Here is a 24,265-nt window from a genome sequence, read left to right as displayed (position 1 = left end):
GGCTTCACCTATCACCTTTTGGCTGGACCTCCATCCCTACTCCCACCTTTTTATCCTGGCATCTTCCCCCTTCCTCTCCCCCTTCCTCTCCAGTTCGGATGAAGGGCCTCTGCCCAAAATGTCCACTGTTTATTCATTTCCATAGATGCTGCTGGCCTGCTGAATTCCTCCAGCATTTTGTGTGTGTTTTGGATTTCCACATCTCGTGTTTATATGAATGTTGTAACGACTTTACATTTAGTATACATTATTTTCATAGAAATAACTCAGATTAAAACTGGGTTATAAAGGAACTTGGACAACTTTTTGTGACTTGTGCTTCTCTTTATATTTTTGCTAGATTGATTCAATTTTAGTGATAGAGTCATGCTGCGATCCGGATTTAGACCTGAACGTTTGCGGGTGAACCTGCGACTTGTTATCAATAGGCTTAAGCTGCTGGAGAAAAAGAAAAGTAGGTGTTTTTAATGCAATTATGACAAATTTTATGAAATTGTTTGTAATAAACTTTATCTTTGTAATCATAATACCTCATTTAAATAAATGTTTTGGTGGAGCTGGAGTATCAAAGCCTTTGTGTTTCTGACTTGTTGCATAATTATCCAGCTCTTTAACATTATATAGATAATAGGTGCAAGAGTAGTCCATTCAGCCCTTCGAGCCAGCACTGCCATTCACTGTGATCATGGCTGATCATCCACAATCAGTACCCTGTTCCTACCTTCTCCCCATATCCCTTGACTCCGCTATCTTTAAGAGCTCTATCTAACTCTTTCTTGAAAACATCCAGAGAAATGGCCTCCACTGCCTTCTGAGGCAGAGCATTCCACAGATCCACAACTCTGTCCAATTCACCCTGCATCCTCATAACATCCTCCTCACATTTCACACTGCCACCCAGCTTTGTGTCATCTGTAAATTTGCTAATGTTACTTTTAATCTCTTCATCTAAATCATTAATGTACATTGTAAATAGCTGCGGTCCCAGCACCAAGCCTTGCAGTACCTTACTAGTCACAGCCTGCCATTCTGAAAGGGACCCGTTAATCCCTACTCTTTGTTTCCTGTCTGCCAACCAATTTTCTGTCTATGTCAGTACCCTACCCCCAATACCATGTGCTCCAATTTTGCCCACTAATCTCCTACGTGGAACCTTATCAAAGACTTTCTGAAAGTCCAGGTACACTACATCCACTGGCTGTCCCTTGTCCATTTTCATAGTATATTGTGTGTTTCTTACATACCATATAAAATAATAAATATTATGCAAGATGTTACATTCTTTAAAAACATTGCTCTGTTTGATATTGTTTAATTATTTTCTTAGCTGAATTAGCTCAAAAAGCCAGGAAAGAAATCGCAGATTATCTTGCAGCTGGGAAGGATGAACGGGCGAGAATCCGCGTTGAGCATATCATACGGGAGGACTACTTGGTGGAAGCCATGGAAATTCTGGAGCTGTACTGTGACTTGTTGCTTGCAAGATTTGGCATGATCCAGTCGATGAAGTATGTAAACATGACACTTATTGTCTCAGTCTTGTGCACATTTTAGCATATTATTGTTCGTTTGTTTGTAATGATTGTAAAATAGCTAACCAGCAAAATCTTAGTGTGTTCTAGAAATGAGAAATTAAGTTTACAAAGCCAGTAGGGAGAACTTGAGTAACAGAAAGATTACAACAGCTTTAAATTTGTAAGAGAGGAACAAGCAAGATATTAAATAACATACACAAAATGCAAGAGGAACTCAACAGGTCGAGCAGCATCCGTGGAAAAGATTGGTCGACGTTTCGGGCCGGAACCCTTCGTCAGGCCTGTAGGGGGAAGGGGCAGAGACCCTATAAAGGAGGTGGGGGGAGGGTGGGAAGGAGAAGGCTGGTAGGTTCCAGGTGAAAAACCAGTAAGGGGAAAGATAAAGAGGTGGGGAAGGGAGGCAAGGAGGTGATAGGCAGGAAAGGTGAAGAAAGAATAGGGGAAAACACAATGGGTAGTAGAAGGAGGCAGAACCATGAGGGAGGTGATAGGCAGCTGGGGGAGGGGGCAGAGTGACATAGGGATAGGGAAGGGGAGGGGGAGGGAATTACCAGAAGTTGGAGAATTCTATGTTCATACCAAGGGGCTGAAGACTACCTAGACGATATATGAGGTGTTGCTCCTCCAACCTGAGTTTAGCCTCATCATGGCAGTAGAGGAGGCCATGTATGGACATATCTGAATGGGAGTGGGAAGCAGAGTTGGTGGGTGGCTACTGGGAGATCCTGTCTTTTCTGGCGGACGGAGCAGAGGTGCTCGACGAAACGGTCCCCCAATCTGCGTCGGGTTTCACCGAGGTAGAGGAGGCCGCACCGGGAGTACCGGATGCAATAGATGACCCCAACAGACTCACAAGTGAAGTGTTGCCTCATTTGGAAGGACTGTTTGGGGCTCTGAATGGTGGCAAGAGAGGAGGTGTAGGGACAGGTGTAGCACTTGCGCTTACAGGGATAAGTGCCAGGTGGGAGATCCATGGGGAGGGACATGTGGACCAGGGAGTCGCGGAGGGACCGATCCGGGTGGAGAGGGAAAGATGTGCTTAGTGGTGGGGTTCTGTTGAAGGTGGCGGAAGTTGCGGAGGATAATGTGCTGGATCCAGAGGCTAGTGGGGTGGTAGGTGAGGACAAGGGGAACTCTGTCCCTGTTGTGGTGGCGGGAGGATGGGGTGAGAGCCGAAGTGTGGGAAATGGTGGAGATGCGGGTGAGGGCATCATTGATGACAGCGGAAGGGAAACCACGATCCTTAAAGAAAGAGGACATTTGAAATGTCCTGAAACGGAAAACCTCATCCTTGGAGCAGATGCGGCGGAGACGGAGGAACTGGGAATAGGGAATGGCATTTTTGCATGTGGCGGGGTGGGAAGAGGTATAGTTGAGGTAGTTATGAGAGTCAGTGGGCTTGTAGAAAATGTCAGTGGACAGTCTGTCTCCAGAGATGGAGACTGAGACATCGAAAAAGGGGGGAGAAGTGTCTGAGATAGACCAAGTGAATTTGAGGGCTGGGTGGAAGTTAGAAGTAAAGTCGATGAAATTGACAAGCTCAGCATGGGTGCAGGAAGCAGCACCAATGTAGTCGTCAATGTACCGAAGGAAAAGTTGGGGAGCAGTACCTGAATAGGTTTGGAGCACAGACTGTTCCACATAACCAACGAAGAGGCAGGCATAGCTAGGGCCCATGTGAGTTCCCATAGCTACACCCGTAGTCTGAAGAAAGTGGGAAGAGCCAAAAGAAAAGTTATTGAGTTCCGCCAACCAGAGGAGGGTAGTGGTGGTGGGGAACTAGTGAGGTCTCTTATCCAGAAAGTAGCGGAGGGCTTTGAGGCCTTCTTCATGGGGAATGGAGATGTGTAGGGATTGGACATCCATAGTGAAAATGAAGTGGCTGGGACCGGGGAACTGGAAGTTATTGAAGAGGTGGAGGGTATGATGCAGATTGGGGGACCACTTCGTTGAGCACCTGCGCTCCGTCTGCTGAAACCTGACGCAGATTGGTGGACCGCTTCGTCGAGCACCTCCGCTCCGTCCGCCTGAAACCTGACGCAGATTGGGGGACTGCTTCGTCGAGCACCTCCGCTCCGTCCGCCGAAACAGACAGGATCTCCCAGTAGCCACCCACTTCAACTCTGCTTCCCACTCCCATTCAGATATGTCCATACATGGCCTCCTCTACTGCCATGATGAGGCTAAACTCAGGTTGGAGGAGCAACACCTCATATATTGTCTAGGTAGTCTCCAGCTCCTTGGTATGAACATAGAATTCTCCAACTTCTGGTAATTCCCTCCCCCTCCCTTCCCCTACCCCTATTTCACTCTGCCCCCTCCCCCAGCTGCCTATCACCTCCTTCATGGTTGCGCCTCCTTCTACTACCCATTGTGTTTTCCCCTATTCTTTCTTCACCTTTCCTGCCTATCACCTCCCTGCCTCCCCTCCCCCACCTCTTTATCTTTCCCCTTACTGGTTTTTCACCGGATACCTACCAGCCTTCTCCTTCCCACCCTCCCCCCACCTTCTTTATAGGGCCTCTGCCCCTTCCCTCTACAGTCCTGGCGAAGGGTTCCGGCCCGAAACGTCGACCGATCTTTTCCACGGATGCTGCCTGACCTGCTGAGTTCCTCCAGCGTGTTGTGGGTGTTGCTTTGACCCCAGCATCTGCAGAGTATTTTGTGTTTAGGAGGAACTCAGCAGGCCAGGCAGCATCTGTGGAAAAGAGTGAACAAGTTGATATTTTTGGCTGAAAGACTGTTTACTCTTTTCCATAGATGTTGCCAGGCCTGCTGAGTTCCTCTTGCATTTTGTGTTTGTTGCTTTGGATTTCCAGCATCCGCAGATTTCCTCCTGTTTGTGCATGATATTAAATAACAAGCTTCTGCCACCTGGGTCCCCTGGTTGTCATATCAACCATTGTAGTGAACATTTTCCTACCACCATTAATACCACTCCACTATCAACTATTTCTGTCCAAATTGGTTTAAACTTTTTAGGTCAAATCCATCATTTATGGATCCTTCCTGGTAAATAGTTTCTGTACCCTTTTGTGCTACTGTTTTTTCTAAAGTACATAACCTGCATAACATTGAAACCTTCAGTGTTCGCTGTCAGACTGAGAAATAGGCAATAACTTCTGAAGTCTGCACAGTCATAATTAAACCCTTTGAAATTAGAAATTCAGGAGTTGCTGCTGGTGATATCCTGCTAGCTTCATGATGCAATATCAAAGTCCTTGCAGAAGGAAATTAAATTTCTGATTTCAATTTTTGATTCATCTATAAAAGCTGAGTAAGTAGCACTTTGAATGTGGAGCTTTAAAAAACCCTTCAGAATATAAACAGAAAATTGCTGGGAAAACTCAAAGATCAGGCAATATTCATGGAAAGATTACAGTAAAGATTACAGGCTCCATCAGAGTTCTCTTTTCTTTTTGAAATGTCCATGAAATTGTAATAAGGGTATTGAAATCATTTTGTATAATATTCCAAGTTTCTGAAATCATTCATGTCCAAATGTATCTTCACTCTAAGAAGTTTTAAAAAAATAGTTTCCCACATCCATGAGAATTTTTGAAACATTCATATTTGGTGGCCTGTTGGATTTTCTGCAGCTTAGGCTGGAGTGATATTTAGAGCTAGAAAAGAAGTCCATGTAGTGGAAAGATGTTTTTGAAGTGAATGGCAATTATCTATTGTTCTAAACATCGAGCAATCTTCTTTGGATGTGATTGCAAAGTAAGGGAAGGAGTGACAAGCTCTGTTAATCAAATATTTTAGATGCCTATGCTTTATTACTACTAACAATTAAACAAATATGCACCAATAATGGCATCAGTAATGTTAGTTGTCAAATACATCTTGGATTAATTTATTCTGATATTTCCATAATCTTGCAACCTGTATCCCAGTGAAAAACATTTCAGGTTGATTAAGTAGTTCTCTTATAGCTCCCTACGGTTATTCTAGGTAGACTCATTCATACACTCGTAGATGTAAGAGTAGGTCGTAAGCATTCCCTTCGTTCAGTGGATTTGAGGTGAGTGGGTGCTTCATCAGATTGAGATCTAAGTGTAGGTTTCTCAGTAGCTGGATTGACTTTACTTACATTGTGACTTGTAACTGAAAGAAAATCTGAAGCATTAACTATCTGAGAGCCCATTATAAACAATGCATGATGTTTTATTTGTAATCTACATTCTCTTCTTCTGTGTGTGTGTGTTTAGAGAACTTGACACAGGTCTCAGTGAGTCAATATCCACTCTGATTTGGGCTGCCCCACGGCTTCAGAATGAAGTGGTTGAACTCCGAACTGTAAGTATTATTTCTCTTAGTGGATTACAGATTTACAATTTCCGTCTACCCACTTTTTCATTCAGGGAACTGGACACAGGCCTGGCAGAGGCAGTCTCAACACTAATCTGGGCTGCCCCAAGGTTGCCAACAGATGTAATAGAGTTGAAAATAGTAAGTAACAGCAATTGGAGGTAGTTGCAACTACAGTTTTGTCCTCTGTATTTGTGTGTATTTCACATGCCTGAGTTCAAAGTGAAATATTTGTGCTGCTGGATTTGTGCTTCTTAATTTCTTTTTAAATTTTATGTTTTAGGTTTGATTGATGGTAGCTTATCTAGATAAATGTATTAGCATTAGCAAATACAGCACAGCTACATATAGCTTTTACTTATTTTAAGCTTATGTAGAAAACACTTTGCATTATTCTTTACTATTTGACAAAATCTGTAATTCCAATCCATACTAAACTTTTCAACAGTTTATTGCAGTGTTTAAGAACTAGTTCCATTTCAGATTTCTCTCCAAGTGAAGTGTAGTAGTTGCTCACTAATATTTCAACCGGTTATCTTGCTGTCTCATATCTCTTCACTAATGGTTTAATTTGTCCAGAAAACTATATGTCTGCTTTGGTGAATGGTTCTTGGATCTTTGCAAGGTGGTATTTATGTTTTCTCCTCAAATACTGATTATTGCACTTAAAGTAGAAACAATATTTTAAATTTTAATTTTCCATTCTTGGCTTCTACAGCAAATCTTTTGAGCTTGGCAGGTTATTCCTCCTACCTATTGCTCAAACTTTTCCCCTACTGAAATATACAAATTACAAAGTAATGTTCCAGGATAGAATTGTATATCTGTGGAAGAAGGTAGACTTTAGGAAATGTAAAATTGTGATTTCTTTATTACTCTGAAGTTTCGTTATTGAAATATAATGATCATACTAGTAAATCTTTTTGGAAAAGGATCTCAACTAGGCCTGTAGTATTTGAAATTGTACCTTGTACTCTTTAATATATCTTCACTGTGGAAACCTCAAGAAATCTCCCAATGTAAATTAACTAGTGTAAATTAACTATTTTCTACAAAGTTATGATTATAAAACCATTCCATATTTTACAAAAGTATAGATACTTCAAGATGAAAACAACTACTGTTCCAGCAACACACACAAAAGTTGCTGGTGAACGCAGCAGGCCAGGCAGCATCTCTAGGAAGAGGTGCAGTCGACGTTTCAGGCCGAGACCCTTCGTCAGGACTAACTGAAGGAAGAGTGAGTAAGGGATTTGAAAGTTGGAGGGGGAGGGAGAGATCCAAAATGATAGGAGAAGACAGGAGGGGGAGGGATGGAGCCAAGAGCTGGACAGGTGATAGGCAAAAGGGATATGAGAGGATCATAGGGACAGGAGGTCCGGGAAGAAAGACAAGGGGTGCGGGGGACCCAGAGGATGGGCAAGGGGTATATTCAGAGGGACGGAGGGAGAAAAAGGAGAGTGAGAGAAAGAATGTGTGTATAAAAATAAGTAACAGATGGGGTACGAGGGGGAGGTGGGGCATTAGCGGAAGTTAATTTCACACTCAGGTTGGAGGAACAACGCCTTATATTCCGTCTGGGTAGCCTCCAACCTGATGGCATGAACATCGACTTCTCTAACTTCCGCTAATGCCCCACCTCCCCCTCGTACCCCATCTGTTACTTATTTTTATACACACATTCTTTCTCTCACTCTCCTTTTTCTCCCTCTGTCTCTCTGAATATACCCCTTGCCCATCCTCTGGGTCCCCCCCCCCCCCCCATCTTTCTTCCCGGACCTCTTGTCCCATGATCCTCTCGTATCCCTTTTGCCTATCACCTGTCCAGCTCTTGGCTCTATCCCTCCCCCTCCTGTCTTCTCCTATCATTTTGGATCTCTCCCTCCCCCTCCAACTTTCAAATCCCTTACTCACTCTTCCTTCAGTTAGTCCTGACGGAGGGTCTCGGCCTGAAACGTCGACTGCACCTCTTCCTAGAGATGCTGCCTGGCCTGCTGTGTTCACCAGCAACTTTTATGTGTGTTGCTTGAATTTCCAGCATCTGCAGAATTCCTGTTGTTTGCGTTTTTAAAACTACTGTTCCATTTGCTTCTTGATCTATATAGTCCAGGATACTTCATTTTCCTGCTTTTCTGGAGCTTGAGTCCACAGTGATATTTCATAATTGCTTTTTCTTTTGTAGGTGTCAGATCAGCTCTGTGCCAAATACAGCAAGGAGTATGGAAAACTTTGCAGAACAAACCAAATCGGGACTGTGAATGAGAGGGTAAATGCAGTGTAATTTTCTTTTAAAATGATTCACTGCTGTAAAAAGGAAGTTTCAAGAGCACTAGGCTCTCAAAACAGGAATTATAATGTTATAGGAAGAAAATACTAATTCATGCCTTTCATGAGCATAACCTGTCAGTACAATTTTAGATTGTCATTGATGTAATATAGGAAGACTAATTTACTCACACCAACAACCTAAAAAATACAATGCACCAAATGAGCACATAGTCAGTTTTTAATGACCAGGACATTGTTCTTGAATTCTACCATTGTTCAATATTGATCCCTGAGATCTTGAGAGTCCAATTGAAGGAGCATCTGAACATACATCTGCGTAACAGAATAGAACTCCAAACGAGCAGCTCTTGTACAGTGTTGTACCAGAATGCTTAGTCCTCTGTTTGTCTATAACCTGACAAATAAGCAGTTAAAATTAAGACACCACAAATTTATTTTATTTAGAGGTAAAGCACAATAGCAGGTCCTTCTGGCCCAGCGAGCCCACACTGCCCAATTGCACACCCATGACCAATTAAAGTTCTAGCCTGTATGTGAAGGGACTGGAACACCTGGAAGAAACCTGCGCTGTCACCGGTAGAACGTACAAACTTACAGACGGCAGCAGAATTGAACCTGGGTTGCTAGTGCTGTAATAGTGTCACACTAATGTGCTGCCCCTAAATTTATAGTCATACAGCACGGGAGCCGGGCACTCTGGTCTGTGCTGACCATAATTCCCATTAAGCTAGTCCCATTTGCTCAGGTTTGGCTGATAACCCTCGAAGTCTTTCCTATCCATTACTTATCCAAATACTTTATATGTTGTTCGTGTACTTGTCTCAACCATTGCCCCTGGCAGTTCAATCCATACACTGACTGTTCTCTGGCTGGAAAAGTTGTCCCTCGGGTTTCTATCAAATCTCTCCCCTCTCATCTCAAACCCGTTCCCTCAAGTTCTTAATAAGTCAACCAGTTTGTGTATAGTTGAATTACATGATGGATGTAACTAATTTCTTGCCTGAGTTAGAAGTTTCTAATTTGTTGTTATAGTTATTTGTAATTCCTATGTCTTCATTCTCTTTGTGTGTTTTTCTAATACTAGCTTCATTGGCTTTCAGCTCATGCTCAAACTAAGTGTTGAAGCACCACCCAAAATCCTAGTGGAGAGATATTTAATCGAGATAGCAAAGAACTACAATGTTCCCTATGAGCCTGATGCAGTTGTCATGGTATGTATATCTAAAGTTTATCTGCTGCAAATGCTGTCTCTTGTAAAGCATACGGGATGTCCCTGGGTAATGAATGCGTTCAGTTTTACAGACATTCTTTTATCTGTAAGTTGGAAACCATATCACCTCAGTTATTCCACTGAGTAGTATCAAATGACTGACAAGAACAATCAACAATAATAGAGGGGAAGGTAATTCTGCAGTTCATAGGAATGAATATATGTTCAAAGTATGCCTAAATTATACAACCTTGAGAATTGTCTGCTTACAGGCAGCCACAAAGCAAGAAACCCAAAATAACCCAATTTTTTAAAAAAAGACCAGTACCTGATGCGCAGAGAAAGTGCACAGTACATGTACAGTGTGTACAGTACTGTGCATACATCTACAAACATCCAAGATTTCTAAATAAATTTTCTTGGATATTTTTTGTCTTATGCATTAATGTGTCAGTAGAAAAGAACAAGTTAAAAAGTTATTTTCCAAGGTATGAAATGTTAGAGAATTTTTTGTATTTCAATAAAGAAAGTAACTTATTAAGTTATAGGCCATTTTTCATATTAAAAACTTGATAACTTTATAAAAAGCCAACAAACAGGTGCTGATGATCGATGATAATAGTTGAATGAACTAAACTGATTAACTGAAACAGAAACTGGTGTAGAAGAAATCAAACTGGGTGAAGGACAACCCAAGCTAAAAGGTGAGGGTGTGGCAGATGTGACAGTATAACCTTCAAATCATCAATTTTTACACCATGGAAAGAGAGAGCACAGCAACAAGACACAAGGTGGTCATACTGCATAAGCAAGGTTGCTTCCCAAGTGGAAATTTCAGGACAGGCAGGAATTTCAAGATGAGCTATCCAAGCTCTTCTGAAGAAGCACAAAGAAACAGGCAAGGCTGAGGACTGAAAACACAGTAGTCAGCCACAGAAACTGAGTGCAGCAGACGAGAGAGACATCAAACTGACATCCCTTCTAAATCAGAAGTCCAGCACAGCTATCAGCTCTAAACTCTCAGAAATCACTGGATCCAAGTACACTCCTCTACAGTCTGGAGATGTCTTGTCAGAAACGGCCTTTATGAACTGCCAAAAGGCAGTTCCTCAGAAGTGAAAACAAAGCTAAGAGACGTACCTATGCACAAAAACACAAGGACTCTCTGAGCAATGGCAGCAAGTGCTCTGACTGACGAATCAAAAGTTTTAAATTTTTGCCTCAAACAGAAAACGGTTTGTCTGTAGAAGAGCTGGAATGTGCTGCATGGGTGAGTGTCTGCAGCCAACAGTGAAACATGGCGGAGGTTCCCTGCAGGTTTGAGGTTGCATTTCTGCAAATGGAATTAGTGACCTGGTCAGAATTAATGGAATCCTCAACGCATGGTATAAATAGATTATATCCATTGGGCAATACCATCAGGGAGGCGTCTGATTGGTCCCATCTTCAGTGACCCCCCCCCCCAACACACGATCAAGGTCATAAAGAACTACCTTTAGTGAAAAGAAGAGCAAGGAGTTTTGCAACAGATGGTATGGCCTCCACAGAACCTGATCTCAATGTCATTAAGGCTGTCTTGGGATTACTTGGGAGAGACAGAAGCAAGTGAGGCAACCAATGTCTGCCGAAGAACTACACGGCAGTGACCGAAGAGAATTGATGCAGTTTTAAAGGCTAAGGGCAGTCACACCAAATATTGATTTAGTTTTTTTTTACTGTTTACTGCTCTTTATAGTAATTATTTTAATATTTAGATGCTTCTCATTTCTTTATTTTTGAAAGCATCTTCACTTTACAGATTTTTTTTAAAGACTTTTAAGTTGAGTAATGTTACAGGAGCACAATATGTTGGGGTGTCCATAAGTCAGGTATTCTTAAACTGTAATCAAAAATGAAGCTTCAGCTTGGATGTATCTAGTTGATCAATGATTGGAAGAGTAAATAGTCATCAATGTGATGTAGTTTATTTTTGAATCAAGTTTAGCCCTTTAATTGTTTACATAATATTTTGTGTGGCACAGTGTCTTAACCAACAAATTATCACCATGGCAATCCTGGCCTTGTCTCATCAGAGATATTCCCTTTCATATTGGCCGTCACTCCCCTATACTGTCTCTTTCTGTTCTCCACTTCTGATTAAGGGTCTTTGATGTGAAGTGTAACTCTTTTTTCTCCTTCAGTAGATGTTGAGTTTCCAGTATTTGATCATTTTCAATGTACTTCTGAAGTCTTTGCGATTGACTGATATTGTTCAGTTATCTCTGATAGCATTCTGAATCCTTTCCAAGATGTATGGGTACCAAATTGCACCAGTTCAACAAATATCATAGTATTGTGCATCTTTTTTCTGCTGGGGTACAATACCTTAAAATTGGTAGTGTTTCAGAAAGCCTTTTTTGGATAAAATTGTATATTGAATCACCAATTAAAAGTGCTTTTTTTTAAATTTCAAGGGTGAAGCTCCAGTAGGGGTGGAAGCAGATTTGATTGATGTTGATAATGGAGACAAGAAGGGCGGACCTGGTGAAGGTGGTGGTGGAGGATTTACAGCGCCCAATCCAGGCTTTATGCCAATGGCAATGCCCACACCATCTGTACCATTTTCATACCCTCCAAGAAAGGGACCAGTAAGTATTTTATTTTTAAACAGTGAATATATCAGATTTTAATTCCTCATTTAAATTTCTGCAGTACTGCATGCAGTGCATTAAAATAGCACCTGGACAGATAGCATGACCGTTCATTGTTAAAAAAGAGGCAGAGCTGCTCAAAAAAAAGAGAGACTTACAACAAATGAATGATGTTTGTTAACAATGTGGCTAGAAAAGCAAATTTTATTGTGATTGAAGATATTCAGCAGCAGAATTTTGCATTAGATAAAGTAGAGTAGAAAACTGGCCAACAAAGTATCAGTTGTGGTTTTGATCATTCAAATCTAGAACATTACCTCCTATTACCTCTCTGTGGTTCTAAACCAATTCAAGTTGTGTTGAACCAATAGAGTTGATGCATGTTTGGAATGAGTTATAAAGACCCCGAAGTTTAGATGAATATTAACAATAACTATATCTAATTACTTACTGCCCGTTACACAGCTGGCATTTAGGGCAGCAATGTAGGTCTTCCATCTCAGTCTGTGTAGAAGGATTCTTCATCAATGTTTCCGTAACAATTGTTTTTTGACCAGTCTGGGTTGTTAGCCCTGAGCTGAACTCTGAACCTGGAGGACCAGTGGACCACTCTTAGTCTGGTCTCTACCCTTTGACCTGTTTGCATGGGTGACCCTACCACAAGCCAAAGCACAAGACCCAGCCAACTTAGCTCTCCAGTTCATTTAAGTTTATCAAACCTCCAAACCCTGTGGCAAGGTTGTCCTCTTGGAGGATATCTAATTACAACTTGTAAAGATTTTCTTCAGATGCATGTGGGGGTGTGAATACTGTGGAGCTTCTGTTTTGATGAAGTGTAAGCTTCTGAATTCTTGTTAATTAATGAAACATCGCTGCTTCATAAATGATACTGTTTCCACAGTTGTGAACTATTTGTTCTTTCACCTTGTCTGAGCTAGGTTTTGTGGTTGTAAATCTAGGTAATGAAGGTTAATCATTTGACATATTAAAATTTTAATTTCCCTTGAATTAATGCTTCTGTTACTCAAGCTGACAACTTGATAAATGCGATTAGATTAAAACTCCTGAATTTCCAACCTGTTTGTCTTCTGTCCTGGACATTGTATAGGGACAAATATACCATTACTTCCACTCTGTTTGACAAGGAGAATGAATTAGACAAGCAAGAAATTATTGACAAACACAAGAAAATCTGTAGATGCTGGAAATCCAAGCAACACACACAAATCTAGAACATTGCATCCTATTGTCTCTTTGTGATTCAAGTTGTGTTCTCATGATAGAGTTGATGCATGTTTGGAATGAATTATAATGACCCCAAATGTTAGCTGAATATTAACAATACTATCTAATTACTTGTAAAGATTTCTTGTATTCCGCCTGGGTAGCCTCCAACTAGATGGCATGAATATTGATTTCTCGAACTTCTGGTAATTGCCCCCCCCCCCCCAGCTCTCCTTCACCATTCCCCATTCCCGTTTCCCTCTATAACCTTATCTTTACTTGCCCATCACCTCTCTCCAGTGCTCCTCCCCTTCCCTTTCTTCCATGGTTTTCTACCCTCTCCTACCAGATTCTCCCTTTTCTCACATTTATCTCTTTCACCAATCAACTTCCCAGCTCTTTACTTTACACCCCTCCCCCATTTCACCGATCACCTACCACCTTGTACTCTTTTTTTCCCCCCCACCTTCTTACTCTGACTTCTTATCTTTCTTCCCCCAGTCCTGATGAAGGGTCTCAGCTCGAAACATCAACTCTTTACTCTTTTCCATAGATGTTGTCTGGCCTGCTGAGTTCCTCCAGCATTTTATGTATGTTGCCAAGAAATTAATTAAATTGAGTCTAATTTCCAGTTAAATTGGATGCCACATTTCTTGCAAAAAAAAACTGCAAGGTAATCAGGTATATAGAGTAATAATTTTAAACGAGCATATCCAAATTAAATTTGCTGAAAGTATCCGAAGTGTGTATCAAAGAATATTTATCAAGCATATCTTGCAGTTTCCATGCTTTCATCTGATAGGGTAATTATAGACCAATGAGCCTTACATCTGTGGTGGGAAAGCTATTGGAAAAGCTTCTTAGAGATTGGATCTGTGGGCATTTAGAGAATCATGGTCTGATCAGGGACAGTCAGCATGGCTTTGTAAAGGGCAGATCGTGTCTAACAAGCCTGATAGAGTTCTTTAAGGAGGTGACCAGACATATAGATGAGGGTAGTGTAGTGGATGTGATCTACACAGATTTTAGTAAGGCATTTGACAAGGTTCTGAAAGTCAGAAGGCATGGGATTCAGGAAGGTTTGGCCTGGTGGATTCAGAATTGCCTTGCCTGCAGAAAGCAGAGGGTCGTGGTGGAGGGGGTACATTTGGATTGGAGGGTTGTGACTAGTGGTGTCCCACAAGGATTGGTTCTGGGACCTCTACTTTTCATGATTTTTATTAACGACCTGGATGTCGGGGTAGAAGGGTGGGTTGGCAAGTTTGCAGATGACAAAGGTTGGTGGTGTTGCAGGTAGTGCAGAGGATTGTCAAAGATTGCAGAGAGACATTGATAGGATGCAGAAGTGGGCTGAGAAGTGGCAAATGGAGTTCAACCTGCAGAAGTGTGAGGTGGTACACTTTGGAAGGACAAACTCCAAGGCAGAATACAAAGTAAATGGCAGGATACTTGGTAGTGTGGAGGAGCAGAAGGATCTCGGGGTACATGTCCACAGACCCCTGAAAGTTGCCTCACAGGTAGATGGGGAAGTTATGAAAGCTTATGGGATGTTAGCTTTCATAAGTCAAGGGATAGAGTTTAAGAGTCGCGATGTAATAATGCAGCTCTATAAAACTCTGGTTAGGCCACACTTGGAGTGGTGTGTCCAGTTCTGGTCACCTCGCTATAGGAAGGATATGGAAGCCTTGGAAAGGATACAGAGGAGATTTACCAGGATGCTGCCTGGTTTAGGGAGTATGCATTATGACCAGAGAATAAGGGAGCTAGGGCTTTACCCTTTGGAGAGAAGGAGGATGAGAGGAGACATGATAGAGGTATACAAGATATTAAGAGGAATAGACAGAGTGGACAGCCAGCACCTCTTCCCCAGGGCACCATTGCTTAGTACAAGAGGACATGGCTTTAAGGTAAGGGGTGGGAAGTTCAAGGGGGATATTAGAGGAAGGTTTTTTACTGAGTGGTTGGTGTGTGGAATGCACTGCCTGAGTCAGTGGTGGAGGCAGATAACACTAGTGAAATTTAAGAGACTACTAGACAGGTATATGGAGGAATTTAAGGTGGGATGTTATATGGGAGGCAGGGTTTAAGGGTTGGCACAACAATATGGGCCAAAGGGCCTGTACTGTGCTGTATTATTCTATGTTTTTTAAAATTCTGAGCTATAGTTTTGGCACAGGATTGATGACGTTTGAAAAGGCACATTTTTCTGGAAAAATAATGCCCTTACCAAGCTAGTTTTGAAGTATAGTTAGTGTTGAATTTTTAAAGTTATTTCATTCATTTCTGGGTTTGAGGTGAGGCCAGAGTGATAATAATTATTGCCTATCCCTTTTTGGTCTGGTAGTGAGCTGCCTCCTGGAACTTCTGCAGTCATTCCAGTGAAGATGTGCTATTAATGGAGGTGGTACCAGGATTTGGATGCAGTGACAATAAAGGATCAGAGATATTGGTGTCTGACTTGGAGAGAGATCATGTTTCCTATGCATCTTCTGCTGTATCCCTTTTGCGCTGTCATTATTTACTCACAATAACCACAGCCACTGCATGCTGGTAACAGAGGGAACAGATGTTCGGTGTGACTGATATGGTGCCTTTCAAGTAGATTGCAGTACTCTGATTGTGCCAGGGTTCCTGGGAGTTTGTGCGGTGCCCACTCATCCAGACACCCGGGATGTGTCATATTGATGGTCGGAAGTCTTAGGGTGTGAGGAACTGAATTTTTCTTGGGATACTGAGCCTGTGATCTACTCTGGTGGCCATGTTATTGTGATTAGTCCAGTTAAGATCCTGATCAATAGTGATTCCCACTATATTAAATAAAGGAGTCTTGGCAATGATAATACCATTGAATGTCAAGGATTTGTTTTAAGACTTGCTCTTGTTGAAGCAGTTCGCTGCCTGGCACTTTTGTTGGGTCAGTGGTACTTGCAATTTATCAATTGATGCCTGCTCAGCAACATTGTTAAGGACCTTGCCCGTAACGGTGTACTGTCTCCTTGCATTTACCCTACCGGAGTGCAACACCTCACATTTTTCTGGGTTAAGCTCCATCTGCCATTTCTCAGCCCATACCTGCAACTGATCTATATTGTGCTGTAATCTTTGCCAGTCTTCTACGCTATCCACAACTCCACCAATCTTGGTATCGTCTGCAAATTTACTAACCCGCCCATCTACATTTTCATCCAGGTCATTTATATACATCACAAACAGCAGAGGTCCCAGCACAGATCACCACAGAACTCCGCTAATCACAGGCCTCCAATTTGAGTAATTTGACTTTCAACCACTACCCTCTGTCTTCCATGCACAAGCAGTTTCTGGATCCAACTAGTCAATTTGCTGCGGATCCCATGCATCTTAATCCTATGGATTAGCCTCCCATAGGGGGCTTTGTCAAATGCCTTACTAAAATCCATGTAGACAGCATCCACTGCCCCAGCCTCATCAGTCTCTCTTGCTACCTTGTCAAAAAAACTGTTCTCATTGTCCCAGTGGCTATTAGGTGGTCTGCAGTACAATCCATCAATGTGATTGCACCCTTCCTGTTTCTGAGTTCCACCCAAATTGTCTCGGTGTCTGACCCCTCCATTGTGTCTCCTCTGGTATTGTGATATTATCCCTGATTAGCTTTCTAACCCCTCTTTTACCTCCTCTATCTTTTCTAAAACTTTGAAAACTAGGTACATTAATCATCCATTCTTGTCCCTCTCTCAAGCAGCATTAGCAAACTTCTCCGCCAGGAGATCGGTTTACCTCCATTTCAGGTGCAACCTTCCCTAGAAAAGGTTACAGTGATCCAAGAATTTGAAACCCTGTCCCCTACACCATCTCTGCAGCCACTCATTTATCCATGCTATCATCCCATCTTGCCTGCATTAGCCTGTGGCACAGGGAGTAATCTGGAGATTACAACCCCCGAAGACCTTATCTTCGGTCCTTTTCCTAACTCTATACTCACTGCGAAGGACTTCCCCTTAAGTACCACAACCTCAGGCTGTTTCCCCTCCCTCTTGAGAATATCCTTCAGTTCCTCTGATACATCATGAACCCAAGCACCCGGGAGGTAACACACCGCCCTGGTGACTCTTGCAGCCACGGAATCTCCTTTCTGTCCCCCTAACTATTAAGTTCCTTATGACTACCGCACTGCCTGACTTTACTCTTCCCTTTCGAGGTTTCGAGCTGGCCACAGTGCCACCAGCCTGGCAGCTGCTGCCATGATCTGATGAGTCATTCTCCCCTCTCCAGCAGTATCCCAATGGGTATACATGTTGCTGAGGGGAATAGCCTCGGGGGCACCCTGCACTGATCTCTTGGTAGTTATCCATCTACTGTCCGAAGCCTGTATTCTGGGTGTGACCACATCTTCAAAACCTCATCCCTAGTATCTTCGGCCTCCTGAATGATCTTGAGCAGATCCAACTCCAGTCTCTGTTCTTTTTCTTTAGCGCTCCTGTTGGGCTCTGCTGCAGTTCCGAATGCAAATTTTCTTGACATCTCTTCTTTCTCTTATTTGCTTAGTTGCTTGCAGGTTATTACTGACTAGATGTTAGAGCACTCCATTTGCTGTGAGATTGCCTAGTTCTGGTCACTGCTTTTTTCATTTGGAATCCTGTTTGACTTGATCGAGACATTAAATGTTGGTCTTATGGGTTAGCAGTAGATGCTTAGCATTTGGGTGAATCCTCTCTTTCTGTTTCTTCTAGGATAATTTTAATGGTCTTCCAGTAGACACTTATCAGCCATTCAACAACTTCCAGCCAACAAACTTTGGAGGTAATCCACCTCCAATTCCAACGCAGCCACCAACATATGAATCTGTAAGTTGCTGAGGTTCTTTGGCAAGAATAGACTCCAGTGTGGACAATAGGAAGAGTGGATATTCAGGAAAGATGTTTCAATTGTACCTGTGCTTTCAGTTATGCATTAACCCTCTTAATAACCATTGCCTGTCATATGTGGTGTTTAAACTATTAACCTTGCACGATGTATGGCATTATTACCCTTTCTATTGTGCTTAAGAGAAATTTAAAATGCTTGTCAGCATGACTTTATGTCCGCGCTCGATTTCTGACATTTTATTTGCAAATGGCCTCTCTAGTACTTCAAATTAGAATATTTACCTATTCACATAACTGAAAACTGAGAATCATTTTACCAATCAGATTGGCTTGCTGTTTTGCAGGCCTCATTAAGCAAAATGGTGATTTCCTCATGTATAAATCAAAAGTAATATTTATGAATTTATTTTGTGGAGATGTCATGCTTAGAAAGGTCTGTGCGTTCAGAATGCTTAGAAACAATGGTACTTTATTCATAGAAATTTTTGATTTGAATGATTTAAGAAAATCTTAGAGCTTTGTTTTCTTGGTAATACTTCCAGGTTTTGTGTATGCTAACGTTTATACAGAAGTAAATATTTTTACTAGTGAAACTTAAGAATCTATATGGCTACATTCATATTTTCGCTGTTCTTAACATCAATATTCAAAAAGTACAGTTGCTTTGCACTGAAGTAGGTAGATGGTCACATGAGTCAGCTTTCTGTATAAGGATGCTTTGGAGATTGATAGGATACTCTCAGTTCTGGCCTCCCACCAAATAATATGGCAGGAGGATAGACTATGTAGGCAAAACAGCTGTCTGAGAGGAGATTGGAGGAGGCTTGGTGTGCAGGCACTGTTGTGTATCATAGAGCTTGAGATGCTGCAGGTGCTGAAGTCTGGGACAACAAAGAATGCAGAAGAATTCAATGGGTCAAGTAGCATCAGTTTTTAAAATTTGCTGCCATGTGAATTGTCTATTTTGATACATAGCAATTTTATATACAATGGATTCTGGTTAACTGGGCCATTAGTTAATCAAGGCAGCCGTTTATTTGGGACAACTTTTAAAGAACCAAGCTATTCAAGAAAGTTGCTGGGTTCCCTTCATTTATTTGGGGCACTCTAGACACTGTGCCATTTATTTGGGGCAGGAGACTTAACAAACAGGTTTTAACTTGCATCAGTCTCACTCACTTGTGTTTTTAAAAAAAAAAAAAGGGATTTTTGTCACTAGTTGGCGAGAAATAAGCAATAAGACAATTTGGAACTATTTTGCTCACTGTGGTTTTAAGCATTCAGGCTTGGAGATGCCAGAAACAACCAGGATTGAAAATGAAACAATTTCACTACTTCAACAAATTAAGAACTATGAAGAATTTGAAGGCAGTAACAATCATCTTGAATGTTACAATGAAAATGAAGATTTGTAGGATACAGTCATCAATAGCATTGTATGAAGGCAGTCCATTATCTTTAGGTGCCTGTGCTGATATTGTTCATTGTGCACACTGGGTGAATTCCTCTGTCGGTAACTAACAAACTAATGTGCAGTTTTATAGTACTGTAGAACTATTGGTAGTGTTTCATTTAAATACATAATTTGTTACTCATTTTGTCTCTTTAATAACTTTTTTTTAAAATCTATTTCCGTGAAACTGGCTAATTGAGGCAGCCATCGAATTGGGAAATATGTACTGGTCCCAATGTGTCCCGATTAGCCAGAATCCACTGTATTTATAATTGCAGTTAAAAGGAAAATGTTGACTGGATGTTTAATGACCCTTCGTAATTCCATATGTTGCCTGGAATTTGCTAATTTTGTTAATGATTTTGACATCTTGCCGGTAATGTGGGAAAACCTGTTAAAATGCATTAAGGAAGTAAGTGAAAGTTTGGTTGAAATCTATTGTCTTGAGGCTTTGGTAGGTCAGATGGAGGATTTTACAAGGATTTTGTTGCCGTTAAAAGTTACTTGCTTAAAGGTTAATTATTTAAGTTGGAATTGGTAGATGGGTGGAGAGTACAACAATATTGAAAAATCAGCGCTGGAACTCATTGGACAAGAACCATGCCTAGAGCAGTTTATATTAAGAGCAAATGGATTTGTTTTGTTAACTTTGAGGAGAATGTTAATAGATAGTGTGAATGTTAATGATGTTGCTTGAACAAAGAATGTGGTGCCTGTACTTTGGTAGCAGCAGCAATCCATCTTTGCTTGCTGCTCTCCTATGACTTCGGTCCTTACTTTCATTGTGTAGATATATCAATGTGAACTGCTTGGATAAAGTTGCCTCTAATTATAATGGCATTGTATTTGCCTGCTGGCTTTTGGTTTAACAGGCTGTCCAAAATAATAGATTTTTTTTTCTAGCATTTGGATACATTCAAAAACATTGCAAACCATAATTAGTCAATCTGTTCATAGACCCAGATCCCTCTGCCTAATCAAGTTTATTGATGCTTCTTTCTGTTTTTTTTAAAAAGATATGGTTCTGTCCTTTTCTATTTCTTAAGTTGAAGGATTGTGTCAATGAACACTGGCTTCTGGCTTGGCCTTCCACTGATGAGATGGTAGATGAGAAACGCTGAGGTGTGCATGAGCTAGAGTCTCAGGAGATGTGTTCTTAAAGGATGTAGGCTTTAGGATGCTGTTTAGAAGATGAAACTTAGATGATTATTGAAGTTGGAATTCAATCATCTGCAACTACAAAGTGTACAAGGCTTGTAACTTGCGTTTTATCTGGATTACCCTTACCATCTGTAGAACCATTAATGAATCAGGCTGATTGGTTAATTCAAGGTGAATTCAAGGCCTAATTGCCTTGGATAGTAGATTGGAAAATATTTAACCGGTGATTTGGATCTGTGCTTCTGTCACAAAATCAAACTTAACTCTTGGCTTAAAATATCACCAGCCACTTAATATGTGCACTCGAGTAAGATTCAAAGCATGCCATGTTGGAATTGATTTCTCATTCCAGACATATTGATGCAGACCACAGCTACTAGCTAGGCATGTGCTTCCCTGTTGCCTACCTCACAGCATGCAATTGGCAGTGATTTTAATGCTGTTAAAATTTGACTTGACAAAATTAGTGACAATTGATTTTGTTTAATAGATTGATGATGCTAACAGTGCTGACACTCATTTGCCTTCTTCCAAGCTTCCTGGTAAGCAATAGATATACTTGGCTTAATAGTTTTTGAAATAGAAATGTTTCTGTGATTAATGTCAGCAGAGGTGAAGTTACATTCTACATATTTTTGTCACCATTGTTTAGGTCCTTCAGCACCAGTTGCTGCACCTCGGAAGGTGCATGGACCTGCTGCTCCTGGCCCAAGCGACTTTATTTTTGATAACACAACACTACCAGAGTTGCCCTCTGTGCCTGACACCTTACCGGCAACATCTGTGGGTGGCACCTCTACGGCTTCAGAAGACATTGATTTTGATGATCTCTCTCGTAGATTTGAGGACTTGAAGAAAAAAACCTAACTGTCTTGATGATTATATTCTTCACTTTTCAGATTAATTCTAAATTCACCAATGTTTCTCTGCTAGAGCCTGAAAGCTTTATAATGGAACCAGATGCTGTGTATGCTGGAATATTAACACTCCTTGAAAACACTTTTGGCTTTTTTTTTGAATTGATGCAATAGAGCTTTCAGATATTATTCTATCGGATGATGTTTGTATTTACGGGGGAGTTATTAAACTAAATGGAGTGCAATGGTTTAAATCCAGTTTTGGCAATGGCTTCACATCTTTTATACTTGGTTGAATGCTTCTCTCTCTCATACACTTCAGCAGGACTGTTGAGGGCATTTGGAAACAGTGTACATTGTATTGACAGCTGACATTTGACCCTGTCATGTCAAATTGCGTTGGAGAAAGCAAAATGCTTATCCTGACAAAATGAGTTGTCAGTACCATTTGGTAATATTGTAAATACTTTTCATGTAGTTATTTATGCAGTATCCTGTGTACTCCAAAAAAAAAACCAACAATGTGGTTTCTATTTATGGGTGGGTAATCCTTATGTAATTTAGTCTAATTTGAACTTAATCTGTCAGAAAGATTCTTTCACTTGTTTTACCGCAGCCTTTTAAATATTAAATTTGGGATTTTCAGCATTTGAAATAATCATACTTAATGTCCATGTAGCAACTTTTAACAAACTAAGTGCATTTCTGAAGTTTATAAAGCTTCCTAATCAACAAAATCTAAAATATTTTCCGATTCACATTGCGCAGATTGTATTTTTTGGTCACTTTAAATTGTCCGAGGTCTGAGAAAACTTTTACTGCAGGAGTATGTGCTAATTTTGGATGGAATACTGAAGTCTTAAAAACTGACCTATCAACAGTTACTCAAATGCCATTCTCTTTTTATATAGTATAAAAATACAAGACCATCAAGTTGTTGTTTTACTTACCAGTTAATTCCTTAAAATGCGTATTACTTCATCACTTAATGCTACATTTCTGCTGAGCCCAGCCAATGCTAAAAACCGTGGAAAGACTACTGTGCTGTTTATCCCTCTGCCCCAGCTAGGGGTGTCTAAGAATGAAATATTCATTCAGTTTTACAACAGGTTTCTCAATCTTAGTGGGGTAACCTTTGGTGAAGTAACTCATTATTAGGAACTTGTCTATGGCAGTGGTGGCACACTTACTGGGAGTTCACTGTCCTATGCCTGTTTTTTTCATTGAGAAATATGTAATGCAGCAAGATTACTGAAGATAAAGTGGAAAAAATGCATTACCTTCCAGAAACTTAAGAATGGCTGTTGGCCCCCCCCAGACTCTTTTACTTGCTCCTGTACTTCTCAATAATTCCACTAATTGATTGTAATTGGACACTACAGCAAAATCCAATAAATGGTGTGGCTGAGATGGTCTCTGTGTATAAACTGATAATTGTTCAAATTTGACCTGCCAATTTGTGTCCTGAGTTGCCTACTTCCTGCACAGTCAGGCATATTTTGTTCATGTCATCAAGATTCTTCTCAGGCAACATACTCATCCTTTACACCAGTTTGAAACAATGATTGTTTAACTTGTATATTTTCTTTCCAACTGGAATGGTTTCTTATAACTGCCAATAGAGTGGATGAAGCAACAATATTAATGAACTCTGATTTTCCAGAGTTGATTTGTGCATGCATGCATCAATGGTTGATGTGTACAAGGTTGTAAAATTGCCTTCAAACATTGAGTAGCTAACCAACAGTCAGGTGGCAGGTTCATTTGTTTAACATCTACTGTTGAGTGGAAGTGCTGAATACAGAATAAACGAATTATTGTAAAAGTTCTTTTAATAAGACTACTCATTATTTTCTCCTTGTAATACATTGATTAATTTCCTGCAGTATATTCTGATTATTCTTGACAAATGAAGTTTTGAAGGCCTTATTAGTGTCTAACTTTACAAGAAAGTGTAGATGGTGTACATTATTCTGTTAATTATATGTTTAAACATTACTAAATAAAAGTTTAAAAAGCTGCCGATGGTTGTAAATGTCCAGTTAGTTCTATTTAAGAGTGCATATTTTCCAGTCCATTTGAACACTTGTGCAGAATTACAACTCGAATTATATTCAATTTGGACAGTGGCATTACCCTACGTGTGCTTTGGACAACACCTACAATCTGGCTTCTAGTTTCAGATTTCAGGAAAGGTTGTGTTAAAATTCCTTTTGGAGTGACCATTGTGTGTGTGTGGGTCATTGTAGGAGTGGGAATTTGAGGCTGTGGTGTGGAGGCGCAGGTGAGTACCAGATAAGAACAGGTCAGATTTTTTTTTATATAGATAAAGAAACACACTAAATTACAGCTGTTGAAGTGGGGATGCAGAATCAGGTGATGTGGGAGCTGTTGGACCCCACGGTGGTTCCTGGTGACCACACCTTCAGCATGTTTTAGTTACTCGATGAACCCTGGCTCGAAGCTAATGACCTAGAACCTGAGCATCAGGGAGGGGGAGAATTATCTGTATACTCTTTCAGGAGGCAGCCACATCCGTTAGATTAACTACTTCAGATTCAGTCTGTGGTCAGGGACGATAGGGTGTGACTACGAGTTAGGCAGGTATGGGTATCCAAGAGACAGTGCTGGAGGTCATCTAACAGGTCTGAGATTCCTGCTCCCTGTGAGGATGAGAGCGGGAGTTGTACCAATGATGAGCAATTGCATTGTGGTTCAGAGCCACTCAAGAGGGAGAGAGAAGAGAAATGT

The 24,265-nt window shown here is 40.9% G+C and overlaps 1 protein-coding gene across 3 annotated transcripts in view; it reads left to right on the top strand.

The window, feature by feature from the left end:
* ist1 (IST1 factor associated with ESCRT-III) overlaps positions 1-23,534 on the top strand; it is a 29,959-nt gene extending 6,425 nt beyond the window's left edge. Inside the window, exons 2-10 of one of the 3 annotated variants that reach the window (XM_072279794.1) lie at positions 341-454; positions 1,328-1,508; positions 5,900-5,987; positions 8,029-8,112; positions 9,236-9,346; positions 11,799-11,972; positions 17,909-18,022; positions 21,148-21,199; positions 21,310-23,534. In XM_072279794.1, coding sequence (XP_072135895.1) covers positions 367-454; positions 1,328-1,508; positions 5,900-5,987; positions 8,029-8,112; positions 9,236-9,346; positions 11,799-11,972; positions 17,909-18,022; positions 21,148-21,199; positions 21,310-21,524 — 1,107 coding nt within the window. In that variant the 5' untranslated portion in view covers positions 341-366 and the 3' untranslated portion in view covers positions 21,525-23,534. Of the gene's footprint in view, positions 1-340; positions 455-1,327; positions 1,509-5,746; positions 5,835-5,899; positions 5,988-8,028; positions 8,113-9,235; positions 9,347-11,798; positions 11,973-17,908; positions 18,023-21,147; positions 21,200-21,309 lie in introns of all 3 variants that reach the window. The other 2 variants (XM_072279793.1, XM_072279795.1) reach the window with 2 other exon arrangements.
* The last annotated feature ends 731 nt before the right edge of the window (positions 23,535-24,265 follow it).

The sequence above is a fragment of the Mobula birostris genome, chromosome 15 (assembly GCF_030028105.1).
Source record: "Mobula birostris isolate sMobBir1 chromosome 15, sMobBir1.hap1, whole genome shotgun sequence".
Taxonomy (NCBI): Eukaryota; Metazoa; Chordata; class Chondrichthyes; order Myliobatiformes; family Myliobatidae; genus Mobula; species Mobula birostris.
Note: the sequence above shows the minus strand (reverse complement) of the source record. Positions and strands in the feature narration are given on the sequence as shown.